General features: G+C 52.2%; 1 protein-coding gene across 1 annotated transcript; it reads left to right on the top strand.

Moving 5' to 3' along the window:
* Nucleotides 1-131: 131 nt before the first annotated feature.
* MYBL2 (MYB proto-oncogene like 2) lies at nucleotides 132-16,102 on the top strand. Its single transcript, XM_074157450.1, has 14 exons — nucleotides 132-233; nucleotides 997-1,090; nucleotides 2,569-2,640; nucleotides 3,022-3,114; nucleotides 4,876-5,096; nucleotides 5,257-5,413; nucleotides 6,098-6,367; nucleotides 7,640-8,026; nucleotides 9,672-9,811; nucleotides 11,236-11,335; nucleotides 11,896-12,009; nucleotides 12,563-12,679; nucleotides 12,905-13,051; nucleotides 15,378-16,102. Exons 1-14 carry the CDS (start codon nucleotides 214-216, stop codon nucleotides 15,504-15,506), a joined length of 2,061 nt encoding a protein of 686 aa, XP_074013551.1. The 5' UTR covers nucleotides 132-213; the 3' UTR covers nucleotides 15,507-16,102.
* The last annotated feature ends 2,411 nt before the right edge of the window (nucleotides 16,103-18,513 follow it).

Genomic DNA, 18,513 nt, shown 5'->3' on the forward strand with positions numbered 1-18,513 from the left:
GGCTACGGCTGGGGGTGCCCCCCCGGACCCCGGGGGGTCTCACCGCGGGTCCCCACGGGCTGACGGGGGGCGGGGCGGGCGGGCGCCCTCCCGCGCGCGCCTCTTTGTGCGGGCGGGAGGCGGCAGCGCGCATGCGCGGCCCGGCCCCGCGCGGGCGGGGGGGCGCCGTTGGCGCGAGATAGGAAAGTGCCGCCGCCGCCGCCCGGCCCCGCCATGGCGCGCCGCAGCCGCGGGTGAGTGCGGGCCCCGCCGTGGCTACCGGGGCTCTGTCTGCTGGCCCCGCTGGGGCGGAGGCGAGGGGGGGTGCGGGTGTAGCCCCGGGGACCCCCTGGAGGTGCCTCTTCGCCGCGCGGCCCCGCCACCCGCGCCCCGGCCGGCCCATTCCCGCTCTCCGGCCGGGCGGCGGGCAGGGCTGCGGCCCGCACCCCCAGGCTCGCGTCTCCGGGCTCCGTGTTCCGCGAGTCCCCGCTCTAAAGGCTCCTCTTGGCCGTACTCGGGAGCTGGGCGCGGGCCTGGCGTGGCCCACTCGGGAGCGGGGAGGGGGGGTGACCGGGTAGGCGGGGGGGGTCCGGCGGGTTACGTGCCGCTCTCCCGGCACTTGCTGGCCGGCTTCTGGCTGCTTCTCCCATCCCTTCTCGCTGTTCCAGCAATGGGGGAGACTGGCGAGCTGTAAAGAGGGCAAATGGTGCCAGTCCTCGGACTCAGAGCCCTCCCAGAGGAACAGAAAGGAGCAGAAATGAAGACAAATGCTCCTTCCCCCACTCTCGGCAGCATAAAAATCGCTAGAGTGCACCAGGACCCAAAGCTGAGGGACCCCTTTAAACCTGGGGTGTCCAAGTGAACGTCTGTGAGGTGTCAAGGTGCTGGAAGAGATTAGATCTGGAGTGCTGCTCTGCAGGTTGCTCTCTGGAGCTCTGCCCTACATGGTGGAAGTTGCTCCCTCTGCTGCGTTTTTATCAGGGGTGGAAATTATAACCTTTGTGTATTCATCTCTAGTGAGGACCAGGATGAGCTGCATTACCAGGATACCGACTCGGATGTGCCAGAGCAGCGGGATGGGAGGTGTAAAGTCAAGTGGACGCAAGAAGAGGTGAGTGAGGGCCCAGTGCTTGCTGGAAGCATGTGCTTTGGGACAGGCCTCTGGCGTGGCACCCAGAGCTTGGGTGCTTCCACCCCAGCCGTCTCCCACTGGCCACGACACCACCTCCTGCTGTCTTGCTACTGGGGAAGACCATGTGTCTGTTTTGCTGATGTGAGCTGAGGTTTTAATGAGGCTGGGAGCTTCAGGGGAGTTTGAAGTGTAGCCTGAAGAACAAGAGCTCCAACCACTTTAGCTTAAGCATATGAGCCCTGAGCGAGGCGTTTGCATCCTGCAGCAGTCTTGTGAGCAAAGAGGCTTTTCAGATGATGGCTGAGGCCTCCATCAAGCTGAATCGTGCAGTGGAAATGTCCTGCCTTTTCTGTAGCAAAAGCAGGGAGAGTTGAGGCTGCTGGGATCATGGCTTAGTCATCCTGGCTGAGAGCCTGAAATTAGTTGGGATATTCATAGAATCGTTATAGTTGGAAGGGACTTTGAAGATGATTAAGTCCAACAGTTAACCCAGCACTGCCAAGTCCACCACTAAACCATGTCCCTCAGCACCACGTCTACCTGTCTTCTAAATACCTCCAGGGGTGGCAACCCAACCGCTTCCCTGGGCAGCCTGTTCCAATGCTTGACAACCCTTTCAGTGAAGTTTTTCCTAATACCCAGTCTAAACCTCCCCAGGTGAAGCTTGAGGCTGTTTCCTCTTGTCCTGTCACTTGTTACTTGGGAGAAGAGGCCAACCCCCACCTTGCTACAACCTCTTTTCTCTTCCCTTCTCCCAGTTCCTCCATCATCTTTGTTCTATTTGAAAACTACAACATGTCTTGTCTTCCCTGGTGTCTGAACGCTAAGTAATGTGATCTTTTTGTAGACATCAAAGCCTTGAGCTTGTGTTTGGCAGGGAATTATTTCATGCTTCTGTTTGCCCAGCCAGAGCACTCAGGCAAGGACACCCATAGCAGTCTTTGTGAGCTCTGAGAGTCGGCAAACCTGGGCTTTAGCAGGGTTCATGAAAGAAAAGCTGTAGAGCCCAGTAGCACTGAAAGATGGTAGACCACTGGGCTAGTGGTGACACGCTTAAACCAGTCAGCTTTCTTGGCCAGGCAAGCAGTGGCTGAGCTGGGAGAAGGACAGGGTTGTCTGGTCAGGGGTGTACTGGGGCTGGCTGAGCAGGTAGCCTTGGCCACAGAGTTTGAGCCGGACTGTACTGGGACAGAGCTGAGCTTTTCTTTTGTACTCACTGTATGAGCTCGCCCTAGTACAGAGCCCAGAACCAAACGGTCTGTTCCAGTTGGGTTCCGTGCACTGGAGTGCTGCTGAAGGGTGGTGTGAGTTACCTTCCTCCCCTGAACACAGAATACCAAAAAAACCCATGACAGTTCAAAATGTCTATCTTGTTCTCTTGATGCTGTCAGCCCAGGGGTGCCTGCGGCATGTGTTGCCTCAGTATATGTGACAGTGGATTTCTTTGTTCTTTGCAGGATGAGCAGCTGAAGATGTTAGTAAGACATTACGGGCAGAATGACTGGAAGTTCCTGGCCAGTCACTTTCCTGTAAGTGACCCCTTGCCCAGCTGGGAATTGTAGTGTTTGCATGTTGCTCCTTGTGCTCAGTGTGCTGGTTCTGTGTGTCTGTGCAGCACCTTGCACAGTGGGACTGTTCTGTGATTGCAGCTCCAGGCTGTGAAATGGTGCTCCTTCAGGGCAGGGAGACATCCTTCTTGGATAGAGGCCTTTCAAGGGCAAGTCTGTTGGAGCTGGGATGAGGAGTTGAGGTTCCTGTCCCTGTTTTCTGTGCCCAGTGCCCTGGTCTGTGTTCTCCATGTGCTTCTGCAGGTTTTCTGTGGGACTGTGTGTGTATGCAGGGACTGCTGTTGCTGTAGGGGCTTTTGGAGCCTCTGGTCTAACGCATGGCTGCTCTCATTCCTTTCCCAGAACCGCAGTGATCAGCAGTGTCAGTACCGGTGGCTGAGGGTGTTGAATCCAGACTTGGTTAAGGGCCCTTGGACCAAAGAGGAGGACCAAAAGGTAAGTCAGGGCTGGGAGGATCTGAGCGTTGGACTGTGACCGCAGAGAGGATGGCGGTGTCAGACCCTCAGGCCTTTTCTTGTAAATGTGGGTAATTCTTCCCAATGGTGGATGCCTGTGAGAGCAGCACTGTGCCCTGTTCTGAGCAGACTAATGCAGCCATGGTCATGATGAGCAGAAGCAGGTCTAGGCCTCTTTAGCTAAACACCTTCTCCTTTTCACACAGTACTGCTACAGTAGGCTGCTAAGGGAGAGAGAGAAAAGGGAATTAATTCATCTGCCTGATGGCAGATCTCCACCTGACCTGTCCATGCTGACCTACAAGAAAAATAAAACTGGCGTTTCCTGTGCCACAGTAGTGTCCTGTGCCTGAAGTGGATGTCTGAGGTTAGCTGGATGAATCATGACCTCTGTGAGCCTGTTTCTCTGCTGATTCTGGAGTGAGCTGAGAGGGACCAGCTCAGATAGACTCATCTTGACCTACTTTAGAAAAGTTGGAATGAATTCCAACTTTTACCAAGGTTTTCTGCTGTAAAATTTTCTAGTTTGTCAGATTCTCTGTATCACTTCTGCTCCCCCGTTTTGTTTCCTTTTAGTCCTGTTACAGGCTGCTATGGTCCCTTTTGCCTTCTGTCTGTGTGTTATGTCAAGCGTGTCCTAAGGAAGCTTGTCATGATGTCCTTCCAGCTTCCTACAGCAGAGCAATAGCTGCCTGCTTTCTGCTTCCCTTTGCCTGTCCTAACTCTGCCAGCCTACCCAGTCATGATGCCCACTGCCATCCTGGCCAGGCTGGGCTCCAGCTTGTGACATCACACATCACTTTGCCTTGCAAGCACTCCAGCTCCTTGGCCTGTGTCTGTTTGGTGTCTTTGGTCCATTTGTCTGTGCTTGATAGTCAAGAGTCTGCAGTAGAGACATTTGTTACAGGCCAAGAGCACTGTGAGCATCACCTGGCTACCCATACCTTTCAGCTGAGCGCAGCTGGCCAGGGTAGAAATGCTTTTTGAGAACCCTTCAGCCTCCTCTCTAATATTTTGCTGGGCTGAACGTTGCAGGCAATAGACCATTTTGTCCTGACACTGCCACGGACGTATCGCAGGGGCTTGAACAGATTCCCTGCCCAGGTGCATTTGCATTGAGCTTCAGGAAGAAGTGACAGTGCCCTGGGTGAAGGGGAAGTGGCAAAGTGGATGGCTCTGAAGTGAATATTATTAGGTTTTGCTTTGGAATTTTCACTGTGTGTCCTGGTGCCCATGGAGCATGGAGCTGCAGGACCTGGCATGTCCTCTGTTAAAGGGAGGCTGTGCCCCTCTGTCCCAGGGGGCAGACTAGTGCTTATGGGGACTGTTGTCATGGGGCTGGGTCCTCGGTAGGAGGGAGGGCAGAGGGGCCTTGGAGCATGTGGGACTTGGCCCCAGCTCAGAAACAGGCATGTGTGTTGACATCTGGGCCCCTCTGCCCCTGGTGCACCTGCCAGTTTCCACCCTATCTTCTCTGAAGGCTCCTCTGCATTCACAAGTGCCGTGTGGCAAAATGCATGGAAGCAGCCTCTCTCAGAAATTTGGCTGAATTGTTGCTCTCACAAATGTTGATACACCTGATTGTCAGTGCTGGATCCCTCCAGCTTTTTCTCCTAAGGGGCCTTTCTCTGTTTGCCCTTACGTGGTCCCGAGAGAAGTGAAGAGCAAAGCCTGGAGATGACTGTATTGACCTTCCCCTCCTTTATTCCAGTTCCTTATTTCCGTCCCACTCTTTTCAAAGGTAATTGAACTGGTTAAAAAATATGGCACCAAACAGTGGACCCTGATAGCCAAGCACCTGAAAGGGCGGTTAGGGAAGCAGTGCCGGGAACGCTGGCATAACCACCTGAACCCTGAGGTGAAGAAGTCCTCGTGGACAGAGGAGGAGGATCGCATCATTTTTGAGGCCCACAAGGTCCTGGGGAATCGTTGGGCAGAGATTGCCAAGCTGCTGCCAGGGAGGTAGGACCTCTTTGCTCACTGATGCCTTCACAATTGGGTGGCCTGTGGAGATCCATGTATTGGGCTCACAGGATGGGGCTGGAGAGCGTGTAGGAGCTGTTAGCTGTGCTTTAAAGCTGCTGTAAACGATGATTTCTGTTTCCTTTTGCTTTCTCTGCAGGACCGACAATGCTGTGAAGAATCACTGGAACTCCACCATCAAGCGGAAGGTAGACACAGGAGGCTTCCTCAATGAAACTAAGAAGTCCAAGTCACTGTACTTGCTCGTGGAGGTGGACGACAAGGAGAGCCAAAGTCAAATGAGAGCTGGGAGCCAGGTACTGTGCCAGCACATTTGCAGCAGGCAGCTGGGTCAGTCCCCTGCTCTGCTAATGCATATCAGAGCTGTTCACCCACCCTTCTGCTGCCTCTCATGCTGCCTTTGCCACAGCCTGGTGCCTACACAGTCTGTGCCTTCCCCAGGCCTTTTCCACGACACTGGCTCTTGGGAGATCTATCCCTCCAGGAGCTAGAGGTCTAATGTGAACCCAAGTGTGCTATCCAGGTGGAGGATGGCAGTCTGCTAGTGCTGTTACCTTGCCAATCTCAGCATCAGGTCTGTCTTGGAGACTGAAGATATTTTTGGCTCTGTTGACCTGTTACTGGTGGGAGAAGGAGGCTGCTCCAGACAATCTGGGGGGCATGGTGAAGAGGTATTGTATTCCTTCCCTTTAAAAAAGGAAGCAGGGGAAGTACAGCCATTTGTTTTTTTCATGAAGAAAGCACATAGTTTTCAAAGGCAGTGAAATCTTCAATTAAACAGTCCTGTGCTCGTTGTGTTGCATGGACTCCTGTTCAGATGGTGTATGGGAAACAGAAGTGAGGGAGAACAGGGATGTGAAACAAACTGAATGGCAAGTAGGAGAGCAGGTGGAGCCGAATGTGTCCAGGGACCCTTGCTTTTTATCCCTGGGACTTGACATTGTTCCCTTGGCTGGACTTTCTTTGTTGTATGCCCAAAGACTGTCCTGCCAAACTGGCCACTCAATATCTCTGAAATAAAGGAAGAAGACATCAGCGATGAGGAAGTGACGGGAGTGCAGGAGTTACCCTCGGAGCTGCCAGCTGCTGAACTGGCAGAGCATAACACTGAGGGGACCCCAGATGATGTGGTGCCTGAGGATGCCTCTTCATTTGTCACATCACCATACAAATGGGTCGTCGAAGCTGCCAACTATTTGTACCCAACATCTGTGCCAGCCTTCAATGAAGCTCTGGACATGATTGAATCTGTAAGTAACAGACCCTTGCTCCTCCAACCAATGTAGGGAGACTGATCCCCGCCCTTTTCCCTTGAGTGAACTTACTGGGTCCCCTTGCTCACCACCATGGACATCCTCAGGGGGGCTGGGTCTGTCATTGGCTTGTGACTTTCCACCATCTCTTTTCCAGGGCTGGATTAGGCCTTTCCAGCTCTGCCAGTATTGCCCTGGGCTTGCAGAGTCCCCTAGGTGGGTGTCCTTGTGCATGGGCTCTGCTGGTGTGGGAGGGTGTAGATGCTGGCAAACCTGATCTCAAGCCCTACTCTTATCAGCTGGAGTGTGCCCACCTTTCCTTTTCAGTTCAGGCCCGTGCTTGTGGGCTTTCCTTTCCCTCTTGTTACGGGATGGGATAGGGCATGACAGACTGGGAATAGGCCAGGGTACGGGATGGGATAGGGCATGACAGACTGGGAATAGGCCAGGGCCACTTACGGTATGCAGGATAGAGCCTGGGATGTTGCATCCCCTGGGATGAAGTCACCATTTCCACTAGTCATTTTGGGCAGGTCAGTCAGTTCTGAGGTCCCAGGGTGATGGAGGCACACCAGGACAGGAGGCTGGTTAGAATCAACAGAGCACTATGCTGCCATCAGAGGGAAATGTCACTGCAGCCCCCACCCTGCCTGCTTATGAGCTGATTATCTGTGGAGGATCCACTTTGCATGTGTATAGGAGGACAGAGTCTGTGCCCAAGGCTTAAAGGCCCATCTGTGGGTCCTTAGGGGCCTGCTTGTATGGTACTTTGGGTGGGGTTGAGCTGTGAAACAGCTGATCTCTGAACCGGTCTGGTTATTTTTGAGCTGGTTCTAGCAGTGTGGTTACAGCAGAGCCCTGTGTTCAGCTGTGTTGGTGTGCCCAAGACTCTGGTTGGGTGACAGTCACTTCATTCAGCTCCTGTCCCCAGACCTATCCCCAGCTGCTTTTTTTTTGTCCCTTCTGTGTGGGGGTGCAGCTGTTTGTGCAGCTGTGCTGTGAACCGAACTGGGAAACCAACCTTGCGTAAATAGAAAAATCTGCCCTATGCACACACAGCAACTTTCAGCTGGGCCAGTTCCCTGCTCTGGTTCTCAGCTGCGCTGGCCGCAGAGGGGAGGAGGGCTTGAGCTCTCCTTTAGCCAGGCTCCTTGCAAAAGCCAGTACAATCTCACACCTCCACTTATTTCACCTCCTAGTTCATCTCTGCATCTGCACCAGCTCAGCTTTCCTTCCTGGGCTGCTTCTGATGGTTTCCCTTGTGTGCAGGACCCTGATGGGTGGTGTGATCTGACCCAGTTTGACCTGCCCGAGGAACCCTCTGCTGGCAGTAGCAGTAGCAGCAGCAGCCCGGTGAGGCAAACCCCCAGCAAGCCATTGCCATCCCTGCCCAACGTGACCGAGTACCGCCTGGACGGCCACACCATCTCTGACCTGAGCAAGAGCAGCAAGGGGGAGCTCATCCCCATCTCTCCGCATGCAGAGGTGAGCTTTGGCACGCCACCCTCTGTGCTGAAGAGGCAGAAGAAGAGGAAGATCTCCCTCTCTCCCGTCACGGAGAATGCCACCAGCACCAGCCTTTCCTTCCTTGATTCCTGCAACAGCATGACGCCCAAGAGCACCCCTGTCAAGACACTGCCCTTCTCTCCATCTCAGGTATGGAGCGATGGCAGAGCCCGTCTGTGCTCCTCTGCTTGGGCTCGGTCATGAGCTAATAAGTGTGTTAGTGCTCTGGCTGCTTGCCTTAATGCCATGTGTTCCCATCAGCTCTGCCAACTTTGTGTTTCTCCACCCTTGAATGAGGTAGTGCCAGTGGACAAGGGTGTGTGTCTCTGCTAAAACAAGGTGCAGAGCTGGGTTTTGGCACTGCTGGTCTTCAGCGATGCCCTTCCTGTGGGAGCAGCAGCCTGTGTCTGCCTCTGGGAGCGCTTGCAGCGTCAGGGAAGCCCAGCTGCCCTGTGTGATGGGCAGGACACGTGCTTGCTATGAGGAAGGAACACCACTGTGCAGATCTACATGCCTGCCTGCTGCAGGATCGCTGGAGAGCACGATATTTCTGTCCCCAGGGCATTACTGCCCCAGCTGTGGGTAGCAGAGTGACAACAGTGAAAAGTGGCTTTCCCAGTTCATTTCCAGTTAAGTCAGTCAGGCAGGCTCAGCAGCACACACCTTGTGCAGATCTCCTGAGTTGCTGAGCTTAAGAAAATGCTCCTGGGCTTGTCTTTGTTGCAAAAGGGACTCAGGATATTTCAGCCTGTGTCATGACCCCTACAGCATCCACACAGGTGTGCGCATGTGGTCTCCAACATACATCATCTTGGAGCACTGTGGTGTTCAAACCCACTGGTGTCTTGTGTATTGATGTGGAGGAGTTCTGTCTATAAAACGGAATAGAGGCTGCTGCGTTCTCCAGCACAGCTCCCACAGCTGCTCTCTCTGCCCCTGCCTTCCAGGCCTTTATTTCTGCTGTTTCTGCAGCCCTGGGTGGCCTGTGAGAGGGCACCACAGGACAGTCTGACACTCAGGTTCAGGTGGACCTCAAGTGCAATGCCAGCAAGAACTGGGAAATGAGAGCGGGACCCAAAATGGGCGTCTCTGCTGAGTGTGAAAGGCTGGAAGGCCTGGAGTGAATCTTAGAAGGCAAATGGTATGTCCTGCCTCTCGGGTTGAGCTTCAACCATCAGTCAATGTAACACACACAGCTCTTCTCTCCCGATTCTCTCCTGAGGCTACAAACCTCATTGATTATGGGAGGAAAGTTGTCACTTATTAGCTGTTGTGAAATAAAATCCTAGCAGAGGTGAGACAGTTTGTCATTTTTCTCACAGTTCAGGCTGAAGACAGCTCAGTGCAAAATGTGTTAACTTGCACGCTGTTGTGTTACACAGACTTCCCTCACATTTGCCAACCTGAGGTCGGAATAGACCTTTGGTGGACTGGCGTTATCTCTCCTTCAGCATTTTGCTTGGCTTTATCTGGATCAGTGTGGGGAGAGACTTCTCTCCCACCCCGTAGCTGCTTGTGGTCACATCAGCTTATCCCTTATAGGAAGTGAATAACCTTTATAGGTGTAAGGCACCTTCTGGCAACTTTCATGTGTGTGTCCATGTACAGGACTCTGAGTCTTACTTAAGAGTCACCCTGGTTTGTACTGGGACAGATCCCTCTTGTGCCACTCAATATGAGAGGATTGTCCCTACTCAAGTTTTTCCCCCACATTTAGGAAAAAAGTAATGACTTGTAATACTGTGCTAGGATGATTGAGACTGAGTGTGTTCTCTTTCTTTCCTGTGCTGTGCAGTTCTTAAACTTTTGGACCAAACAAGATACACTAGAACTGGAGAACCCGTCTCTGACCTCCACGCCTGTGTGCAGTCAGAAGGTGATTGTCACCACCCCTCTGCACAGAGACAAAACTCCTCTGCTTCAGAAGAACTCAGCGTAAGTCTTTTCTTCCTTCTCCTCCCCCATCCCCACCCAATCAGCGTCCTTTTCCACACAGGAGTTTGGTCCAATTCAAATATACTTCCCTCAGTACTTGTACTGGAACTACTGAGAGAGGGGTATAGCAGGTTGGGGATTTCATAGAATGGTTTAGGTTGGAAGGGACTTTAAAAATCATTAATTGTAAGCCCCTGCCATGGGCAGGGACACCTCCCGCCAGACCAGGTTGTTCAAAGCCCCGTCCAGCCTGGCCTTGAACACCTCCAGGGATGGGGAGCCACAGCTTCTCTGGGCAACCTGTTCCAGTTCCTCATCACCCTTGCAGGAAAGAATTTTTTCCTGATATCTAATCTAAATCTCCCCTCTTCCAGTTTAAAACTGTTCCCCCTCGTCCTGTGGCTTCCCTCCCTGATCAAGAGTCCCTCCCTGTCTCTCCTGGAGCCCCTTTAGAGACTGGAAGGGGCTCTAAGGTCTCCCCGGAGCCTTCTCTTCTCCAGGCTGAACTCCCCCAACTCTCTCAGCCTCAGAGGGGTTCCAGCCCTTGGAGCATGTTTGTGGCCTCCTCTGGACCCACTCCAACAAGTCCATGTCCTTCTTATATGGTGTTTCCTAAGGGTAGCTCCTGTCTGAGCTGCAGGGGACAAGTGTCCCATCTGACTGGGACCACAGCCAAGTGACCACTGTTCTGCTCAGCTGCTGGGTAGGCTGTTACCTTCTGTGCATGTCTCTGGGAAGCAGTGCAGTGCTGTGAGCCCTGTGCCAGCAGGAAAGGGATTTGATTTTTCTCAAGAGCTGTTCAGATCCATCCCTTTAGCTCTTCACCCTCTGCTTTGCCTGACCTGAGGGGCAGTCCGGGGTAATGATTTCCCAGGGCTCTGTAACAGGCAGGTGAGAAGGGGTGGTCTGTTCAGGGAGTGTTTTGCTGGCAGACTGAAGCAGAGCAGTGTTTAGGGGTGCTGGCTGTGCTAGCAAAACTGCTGTGGTGTTGGCTTGGCCCAGAACAGCTCCCCTGTCCAAGGGGTGTAAGCTGGCTTGGCTGCTGTAAGTGTGTTTGCACTCAGGGCTTCTGCTGGTCCAGCTGTGACTGTCAAAAGCATTGCAGAATAGGGCTGGCCTGCAGAGCTGCTTATGGCCTGTGTCAGAGGTGCTGTACTGCTTTCTGATGAGGGTGCTTGGCTGCTGGCAGGGTAGAGCAGCATAGCTGCCACCTTTGAAGGGTGTTTTCCCTGGTAAAGACTCCTCTGTGCCTGTTTGCCCTGCTCGCACCCCAAGAGCAGTCCAACCAGGCAAGCTTCTGCTGCCACCCCATGAGACCCTGCAGGTGGCTTGTGTAATGAGAGGGCTCAGGAGGACAGGGGTTACTTTGTGTGTGTGTGTTACAGAATGCCTGATCCTTCATCTTTCCCACTCTCTGCTGCCAGGTTTGTCACACCAGATCAGAAGTATGTGGTGGACAACACACCTCACACCCCCACACCTTTCAAAAATGCCCTGGAGAAATATGGACCAATTAGGCCTCTGGTGAGTACTGGTGGGTCTGGTGCTTGTTGGTGGCAGAAATGTAGTGAATGCAAATGGAAGGTGGGGTAGGTTGTGGTGGAGCTGAGAGACAGCCGTTATCTGTGTCATAACAAGGTACAGTTTGGTAGTGCTAGGCTGAGATGGGAGGGATGAAGGGGACATTATCATGGTGAATATGTCAAGGTAAGTAGCCACAGGGCTTTTAGCTCCTCTGTAAACCAGCTAAAAGTGCCAAAACCTGCCCTTAGTCAGGTTGCAGTGCTTGGCTCCTGATGACCTTGAGGAAAAGTAAGGAAACACTACCTAAACATCCCTGTGGAACTGGGTCTTTCAATGTGGGTGTTGTGGGGATAGGAGTTTCCAGCATCCCAGGCTTTCTGCGCATACTGGTCTCTTGATGGCACATCTGGGTTTCGGATAATAAGAGCCTCTCATGTTCATTTTCCCACTCTGAGCTCCAGTGGGTTCCCCTGGCTCCATTTTCCATTGAGGGAAATACTAGTGAGTCTGCCCAGCATACAAATCTTGTCTTGTGCTCTTTGTCCTCCTTTTCACACCAGCCCCAGACTCCTCACCTGGAAGAAGACTTGAAAGAAGTGCTTCGAAGTGAAGCTGGCATCGAACTTATCATAGAGGATGACGTGAAGCCTGAGAAACAGAAGAGGAAACAAGGGGTGAGCTGATTTTTTGCATCCAGTACCTGCTGCTTGGCTGCCCTGTGGTGTTGGGTGTTTTGTTCATCCTGCTGTTAATGCCAAAAAAATTTGGGTTGGGTTGTTTGTTTGTGTGTGGGATTTTTTGCTTGTGATTAAGGCCTGCTTAAAATACTACCAGCTGTGTCCTGGCTTGTGCTAAACTTGGGGCATGCTAGGAGATGCTGTGTCCCTAACCTGCAGGAGAGACTCATGGCAGGCTTGGAGCGTCTGTGGCTAGTTGGGCTCCCAGAAGGCTGTGGGCTAGTATGCAAAGTCTCTTGGCTCAACTGCTGCGGTGGCCTTCCTTTCCTACTGAAAGGGGTCTCTTCTAAATCGGTGGCTCTTGGTGCCAGGAAGAGAGCACTGGAAGCTGCTGTGTCCTGTGGTGGGGAAGGCTGAAGCACGCCTTCTTGCTGAGGTGCTGGTGCGGTGCAGACCTGGGGTGACGTGGGCTCGGTGTGCACCCTGGGCCCTTAGAATGTCAGTTCACCGGGTTGATTCATGCTGACACTTGTGTTTTTATGTCCCCCAGTTGCGCAGGAGTCCCATCAAGAAGGTTCGGAAGTCTCTGGCCTTGGATATTGTGGATGAAGATATGACGCAAAATATGCCTGCCCTTCCCAAGACTCTCTGTTTCAAAAGAGCCCAGGTGAGGTGGTAACTGTGCTCAGAGCAGGGGCAGAGATGGCTGCTGCTCCAAAGAAACCCCATGCAAAGCAGCAGCAGGAGCTTTGCCACCTGCAGCTGCCTTTGAACAGTATGTGTGGATGAAGCATTGGATTTGTTAGCTGGCCTTTTGGCCAGGCCAAATATCAGCACTGTTAGGTCAAATTAACTTGTTTCCTCATACTTTTCTTATTTTGCCCCTTTGCAGCCTGTGAATTTCCTTTCGAGGTCCCTGAACCTTTCCTCCTCAAGCAGGAAGAACGACAGCGGTTTGCTCAACAGAGCTTTCGTGCAAGTACAGCCAGAGAAAATGTCCTGCACGAAAATGCCGAGCCATTTCAGACCACCGGCACCGGTAAGTCCTGCAGCCACTGCCCTCCTGGTCAGAAGGTGAGCTGGTAGTACAGCCCTTGTGCCTCCTTGGGAGGAGGAGCGAGGGGACAAAGCTCAGTGCGCTCCTGCAGAGATATCCCTATGCTGTGAGGGCTGGCTTTGCACCCAGGCTTGGAGATGCTGAACAAACAGTGTCATAGAACTGTTATGGTTGGAAAAGACCTTTAAGATTGAGTCCAACCATCAACCTAACACTGCCAAAAACACCACTAAACCGGGTCCCTCAGCACCACGTCTACCCATCTTTTAAGTACCTCCAGGGATGGTGACTCCACCACGTCCCTGGGCAGCCTGTTCCAATTTTTCACAACCCTTTCTGTGAAGAAACTTTTCCTAATATCCAATCTAAACCTATCCTGTCTCTTTGCAAACCTGCCCTTCTGCTGGCGCTCAAAGCCCTGTGGCTGGTTAGAGTTGTGGCCTGCTTGTTTGGCCCCAGATTTCCTCATGGGAATCCACATCCCATCCCAATCCATCAGGGAATTTAGAGCATTGACCCAGGAGTGAAGGGAACTTTCCTTTTTCCAGTGAGCGCTCCTTGAGTGGGCACCAGTAGGCTCATCTCTTAGTTTTCTGTGCATAGCAAGTCTGCGAAGCACTGTATAAATCCCAAACAAAAGGTGATTCCTATCTGTGATATTTAGGATGTTTCTAGGATGCAGGCCGTGTGCCGCAGGCAGCACGGGCTGGCTCTTTACCTGAGCCCATGGCAGTGCAGAGCTCCAGTTGACAGTGTGACACCTTTGTAGCTCGTGCTGAGGTTGGTGGCATTACAGCTACCCTGTTCCTCAGCTCCACACTGTGCTGGAGTCACGGCAGCCTACAGATGCACTCTGGGGCATAGATGGTTTCTTGTGTTGTCCTTAAAATCTTCACCATTTGGTATGTTTGCAGTCAGAAAGCACTAGTAGAGGGCTATTCCTGCTTTGTTAGGCAGCTTGGCCTAGAGAAGGGCATTTGGACGGTGATTTTGCTGATACTTTCTTGGGCCAAGTCATGGGGAGCACTCTGGTAGCTTGAGTGCAGATGGAAATACATGCTCTTCTTGGCAGGGGGTGAAACTACAGCTGGGGGTGGGTGTGGAGGTGTTTTCAGGTCGCAGGAAGAGCGGAGGTAGTGTTTTTGTCTTCACTGAGCAGCCTTGGCTCAGCTTTCACTAAACACTGCAGCAAGGAGCGTTGCAGCCATCCCTGGATTAGAGCTGTCTGTTGTGAAAGCTCTTTCTCCTGACAAATAAACACTCCTCAGCCAGAGTAATTCCTTCTCCTCCTCAAAATAAACCCTGCTTAAACACTTCCATTTCTCCTCCTGTCCTAGGCAGGGTCATATTGTTCTGAGAGCTAATAGATCTGTATAAATAAAGCTTTGGGAATGACTTGAAGGTGACAGTAAGGCAGCTTGCATGGTGACAGGTGTGTGGTGAAATCCCGTTGCCCAAAGACAGCAGAGCTGTCTGCGGCGTTGCTCGGCTGTCGGGATTTATTGTGCCAGACTGGGGTTGCTGGCAGCGGCAGGTATTTATTAAGGAAGCTCACCTACCTGTGGGCTGAATCTAAATCAGTCCCAGAGCCATGTTGTGGCTGCATGAGGCGTTGTTACTGTAAGCAAAGGCTGGAGCTCAAGCTCTGGCTGTTTGCAGTGCAGGTTAAATGGGTATTTCCAGTCCAGGGCACTGCGTATCTCTTGGCTGCATTTATCAGAGGATTTGCAGGGGTTTTCCTAGAGGTTCAAGGCACCTCATGGGAGCCCTTTTTGCACACAGTGGCTGAAGCTCACCTGATTTGCAGCTCTTCCTGTGTGCTGCGGGGCCCTGCTGAAGCTACAGGCACCAAATTGCTGTTAAGGATGGTCTTTGACCAGCCTAGACCTTGGGGTTGAGCAGCTCATGTAGGAATTGAACTGGTTGGGAATAAACTCCAAAGCTGTTCTTGAATTCCTTCCATCCCTCTGGAATCTCTAGCACAAGGAGCTTTACTGGGTTTGTGCTTTGGGGTTTTTGTCTCAAGCCAAGTAGGAGAAAGCTTTTAAAAGGGCACGTGGGTTGTCCTGAAATTGCTGAATGAGCTGAGAAACTGCTGAATGTAGCCCACCTTTGCTAGAAATGACCGTCTTAACTGTCCTGAGCAAGTTCCTCCTGGTTGTGACATGTGTGCTCCTAAATCCCAAGTTTTCTTTCCCTTGGGTAGAAGGTAGTTGTTATTTATTTTCACAGCCTTTTAAAACAGGATGTTTATACTTTGTCCTCTCCCTTAACTGTATTGTACATGTGCTTTCTTTTCCCTCTGTAGATGACCAGAGCTTGGAAAGCGGTGGCCTGTGGTGGAACCCGAGACCAACTCTTCATGCAGGAGAAAGCTCGACAGTTTTTGGGCATGTTGAAACAGAGTCACACATCAAGGACCTTAATCTTATCATGAAGGATTGTTCTGCTTTTTTTTATTTTATTTTTTTTTAAATTTTTTTTATAAGGGGAGGGGGAGCCACAGGAAAAAATATCCTCTGTGTGGGGGTGGATTTTTTCCTTCCGTTCCCAGGTAGATCTATATTGTAATAAATTGAGCTAAGCGCTGGCTAATGTGCGGAATGCGAGTTTTGGGATAATTACAGAGAGGCAAATGAGGGAGGGATGGATGGAGAGCTAACGGCAAGACCTCTCTCTGCAAAGACCTGGGTTCTGCAAAAGCAGCTGTGTCCTGCCTTGGAGCAGCGTGTGCAGGAGGCAATGGAGACTGGCCTCACTGCCTGCCCGGATTTCGTGCTGGCTTCTCTGGTACCTCAGGAATGGCTTTTGGGAAGGTTCCTGCATGTCTTGTGTCTCCCCTTGTGGCTTTCCTCGGGGATGGAGCGGTCCCCCCTCACAGAGGAGGGTGTTGCGCACTCATGGGAGACGTGTTTTAGGGTGACCCTTTGCTCCCTGCGGGGCTGTTTGTGCTGCTGTGCTGCACCGGGGGAGCGGCGGGGGCCTCTCCCCAGGGCTGTGCTCCCTCTCCAAATAAACGATGGTGCTAACATCACCCTGTTGGTCCGACTCTGACTCTGCCCGTGGCCTCCCCACGCTCGGTGGGAGGCAGCGCTGTGCTGGGGTGGCGAGATGCAGCGAAGCGCTGGTTTTCATGTGGCATCTTTTATTTCTGAGTGGTGAGATGCAGTGAAGCACTGGCTTTCTTGTGGCATCTTTTCTTTCCTGGCAAATTGCTGAATTCTTTTTAGCTTCTTAGTGTGGGGAAAAAGGGATGGTTTCCCCCAACCCTTAGTAGTTTCATCAGCTGTTTAGGAATGTTTTTGGCTCCTTCATGGGAAGGTGTTTGAGCTTAGTGTGGCTGGGATCTCCGCAAAGCTGCGGGAGTGGATGCAGAGCAGAGAGCTGTGGGCTGGAGAACAGCACCAGGAGTGAGTGATGTAGCAGAGCCTCTTCTGTCCTTCCTTTGGAGGCTGAAGCTTCATCCATGTAGCTGTTTCAGTGCAATAACAGTACGACGGTGCCCTGTTTTGACACGGCCAAGGATGAAATGTGGTGATGTAGCAGTATATTAGCTTTTATATATTGTACTATATTAGATTTTACAGTTGGAAAGGTGCTGGAAAACCTGAAGAGCAGCTCACTGGTTAGACCAGCAGGTGAACAGCTCTTTGGGTGAGCTCTGTTTTGGGCTGTGCTGTGACGTGCCATCCTTTGTAAGCCAGCAAAGCCATCGTGGCAGATCTGCGTCCAGCTGGGTGCAAAGGAAAGGGTCCGTTCAACCCTGTACCTCTCCATGGGGTCACTGTCCACAGTCCCTTTGCAGGGTGGAAAAACAGCAGGGCTGTAGAAATCTCAGGTTTTTTAGGTTGTGACTTACATTGGAAACAGTAAAAAAAAAAAAAAAAAAAAAAGTCCTTACTGACAAACTTGTTAATAAAACCTTGGATCCTGGGAAATAAGGGAGTTTTCGAAACCCAGCTCGTTTTTCATTTCTACAAGCTCTGGGCCAAAGTAAATCCATGAAGTCATTTTTATTTCTGTTTCTCAGCGCTGCAGTGTTTGTTTTGGAAAGACGGCTGGGACCACTTGTCTGAAAGCCTGGCTTTTAGCTACTGCAATTCTGTTGTTATTTTAAGAGAAATCATCATAAACCCATCCTGCTCCGCTTGGGTTTTAGCGGGCTTGGCTGTTCCTGCACTAGGTCACTTTACAAAACCAAGCCTAGATTTGCTTTTCCTTCCCGGAGCCAACGTGAGCTGGGAGTCCTGAGCAGGCAGTGTCTGCCGGAGGATAAATCGGTGTATGAGCCCGGCACGTATGTTTGGGAGCTGCCCCTAAATTAAGGGATTATGAGGCTGAGAAGTATTAACTGCTGCTCCGATGCTGTAAATCCAGATAGCGCCGGGTGTCCTGTGTTGCAGTGTGCTTATTAAGAAAGATTGAGGGGCAGAAAAATACCAAGGAAAATTGCTAAGACCTGGCATGGTTAATGAGTAAGAACACAATTAGCTTTTAATTGGAAAATTGAGCTCCTGATGTGAATGTTACCAGCCCAGCTTGGCTGTCCTGGGCTTGGGAATAGGTGCTGCTCTGCAGGTAGGGGGGGAAAAAAGGCCCCAGTTAGAATTGCAGAATGGTTTGGGTTGGAAGGGACCTTTAAAGGCCATCCAGTCCAGACCCCAGCCACGGGCAGGGACATCTTCAACAAGACCAGGTTGCTCAGAGCTTTGTCCAGCCTGGCCTTGAACACCTCCAGGGATGGGGCAGCCACAGCTCCCCTGGGCAACCTGGGCCAGTGTGTCACCACCCTCAGAGTGAAAAATTTATTTCTTGTATCTAGTCTGAATCTCTCGTCTTTGAGTTTAAAACTGTTCCCCCTCGTCCTGTGGCTCCCCTCCCTGATCAAGAGTCCCTCCCTGTCTCTCCTGGAGCCCCTTTAGAGACTGGAAGGGGCTCTAAGGTCTCCCCGGAGCCTTCTCTTCTCGAGGCTGAACACCCTCAACTCTCTCAGCCTGTCCTCACAGCAGAGGGGCTCCAGCCCTCGGATCATGTTTGTGGCCTCCTCTGGACCCGTTCCAACAGGTCCACGTCCTTCTGATGTTGGTGGCCCTAGAGCTGGAGGCAGCACTGCAGGGGGTGCTCCCCAGAACAGGGCAGAATCCCCCCCTCACCCTGCTGGCCACGCTGCTGAGGATGCAGCCTGGGATATGGGGGGCTTTCTGGGCTGTGAGGGCACATTGCTGGGGCATGTTGAGCTTCTCATCCACTGACACCCTAAGTCCTTCTCGCCAGGGCTGCTGTCCATCCTTTCATCCCCAGCCTGTACTGGTACCAGGGGTTGCCCCGACCCAGGTGCAGGACCCTGCACTTGGCCTTGTTGAACCTCATGAGGTTCACATGGGCCTGCTTTTTGAGCCTGTCCATGTCCCTCTGGATGGCATCCCATCCCTCAGATGTGTCAG

The sequence above is a fragment of the Numenius arquata genome, chromosome 12, assembly GCF_964106895.1.
Source record: "Numenius arquata chromosome 12, bNumArq3.hap1.1, whole genome shotgun sequence".
NCBI classification, from domain to species: domain Eukaryota; kingdom Metazoa; phylum Chordata; class Aves; order Charadriiformes; family Scolopacidae; genus Numenius; species Numenius arquata.

Excerpts from the sequence above, each read along its gene's own strand:
- MYBL2 (XM_074157450.1), top strand. The coding sequence starts at position 214 with ATGGCGCGCCGCAGCCGCGG. Across the intron at positions 2,641-3,021 it reads TCCTGGCCAGTCACTTTCCT|AACCGCAGTGATCAGCAGTG; the intron begins GTAAGTGACCCC and ends TTCCTTTCCCAG. Across the intron at positions 3,115-4,875 it reads CCAAAGAGGAGGACCAAAAG|GTAATTGAACTGGTTAAAAA; the intron begins GTAAGTCAGGGC and ends CTCTTTTCAAAG.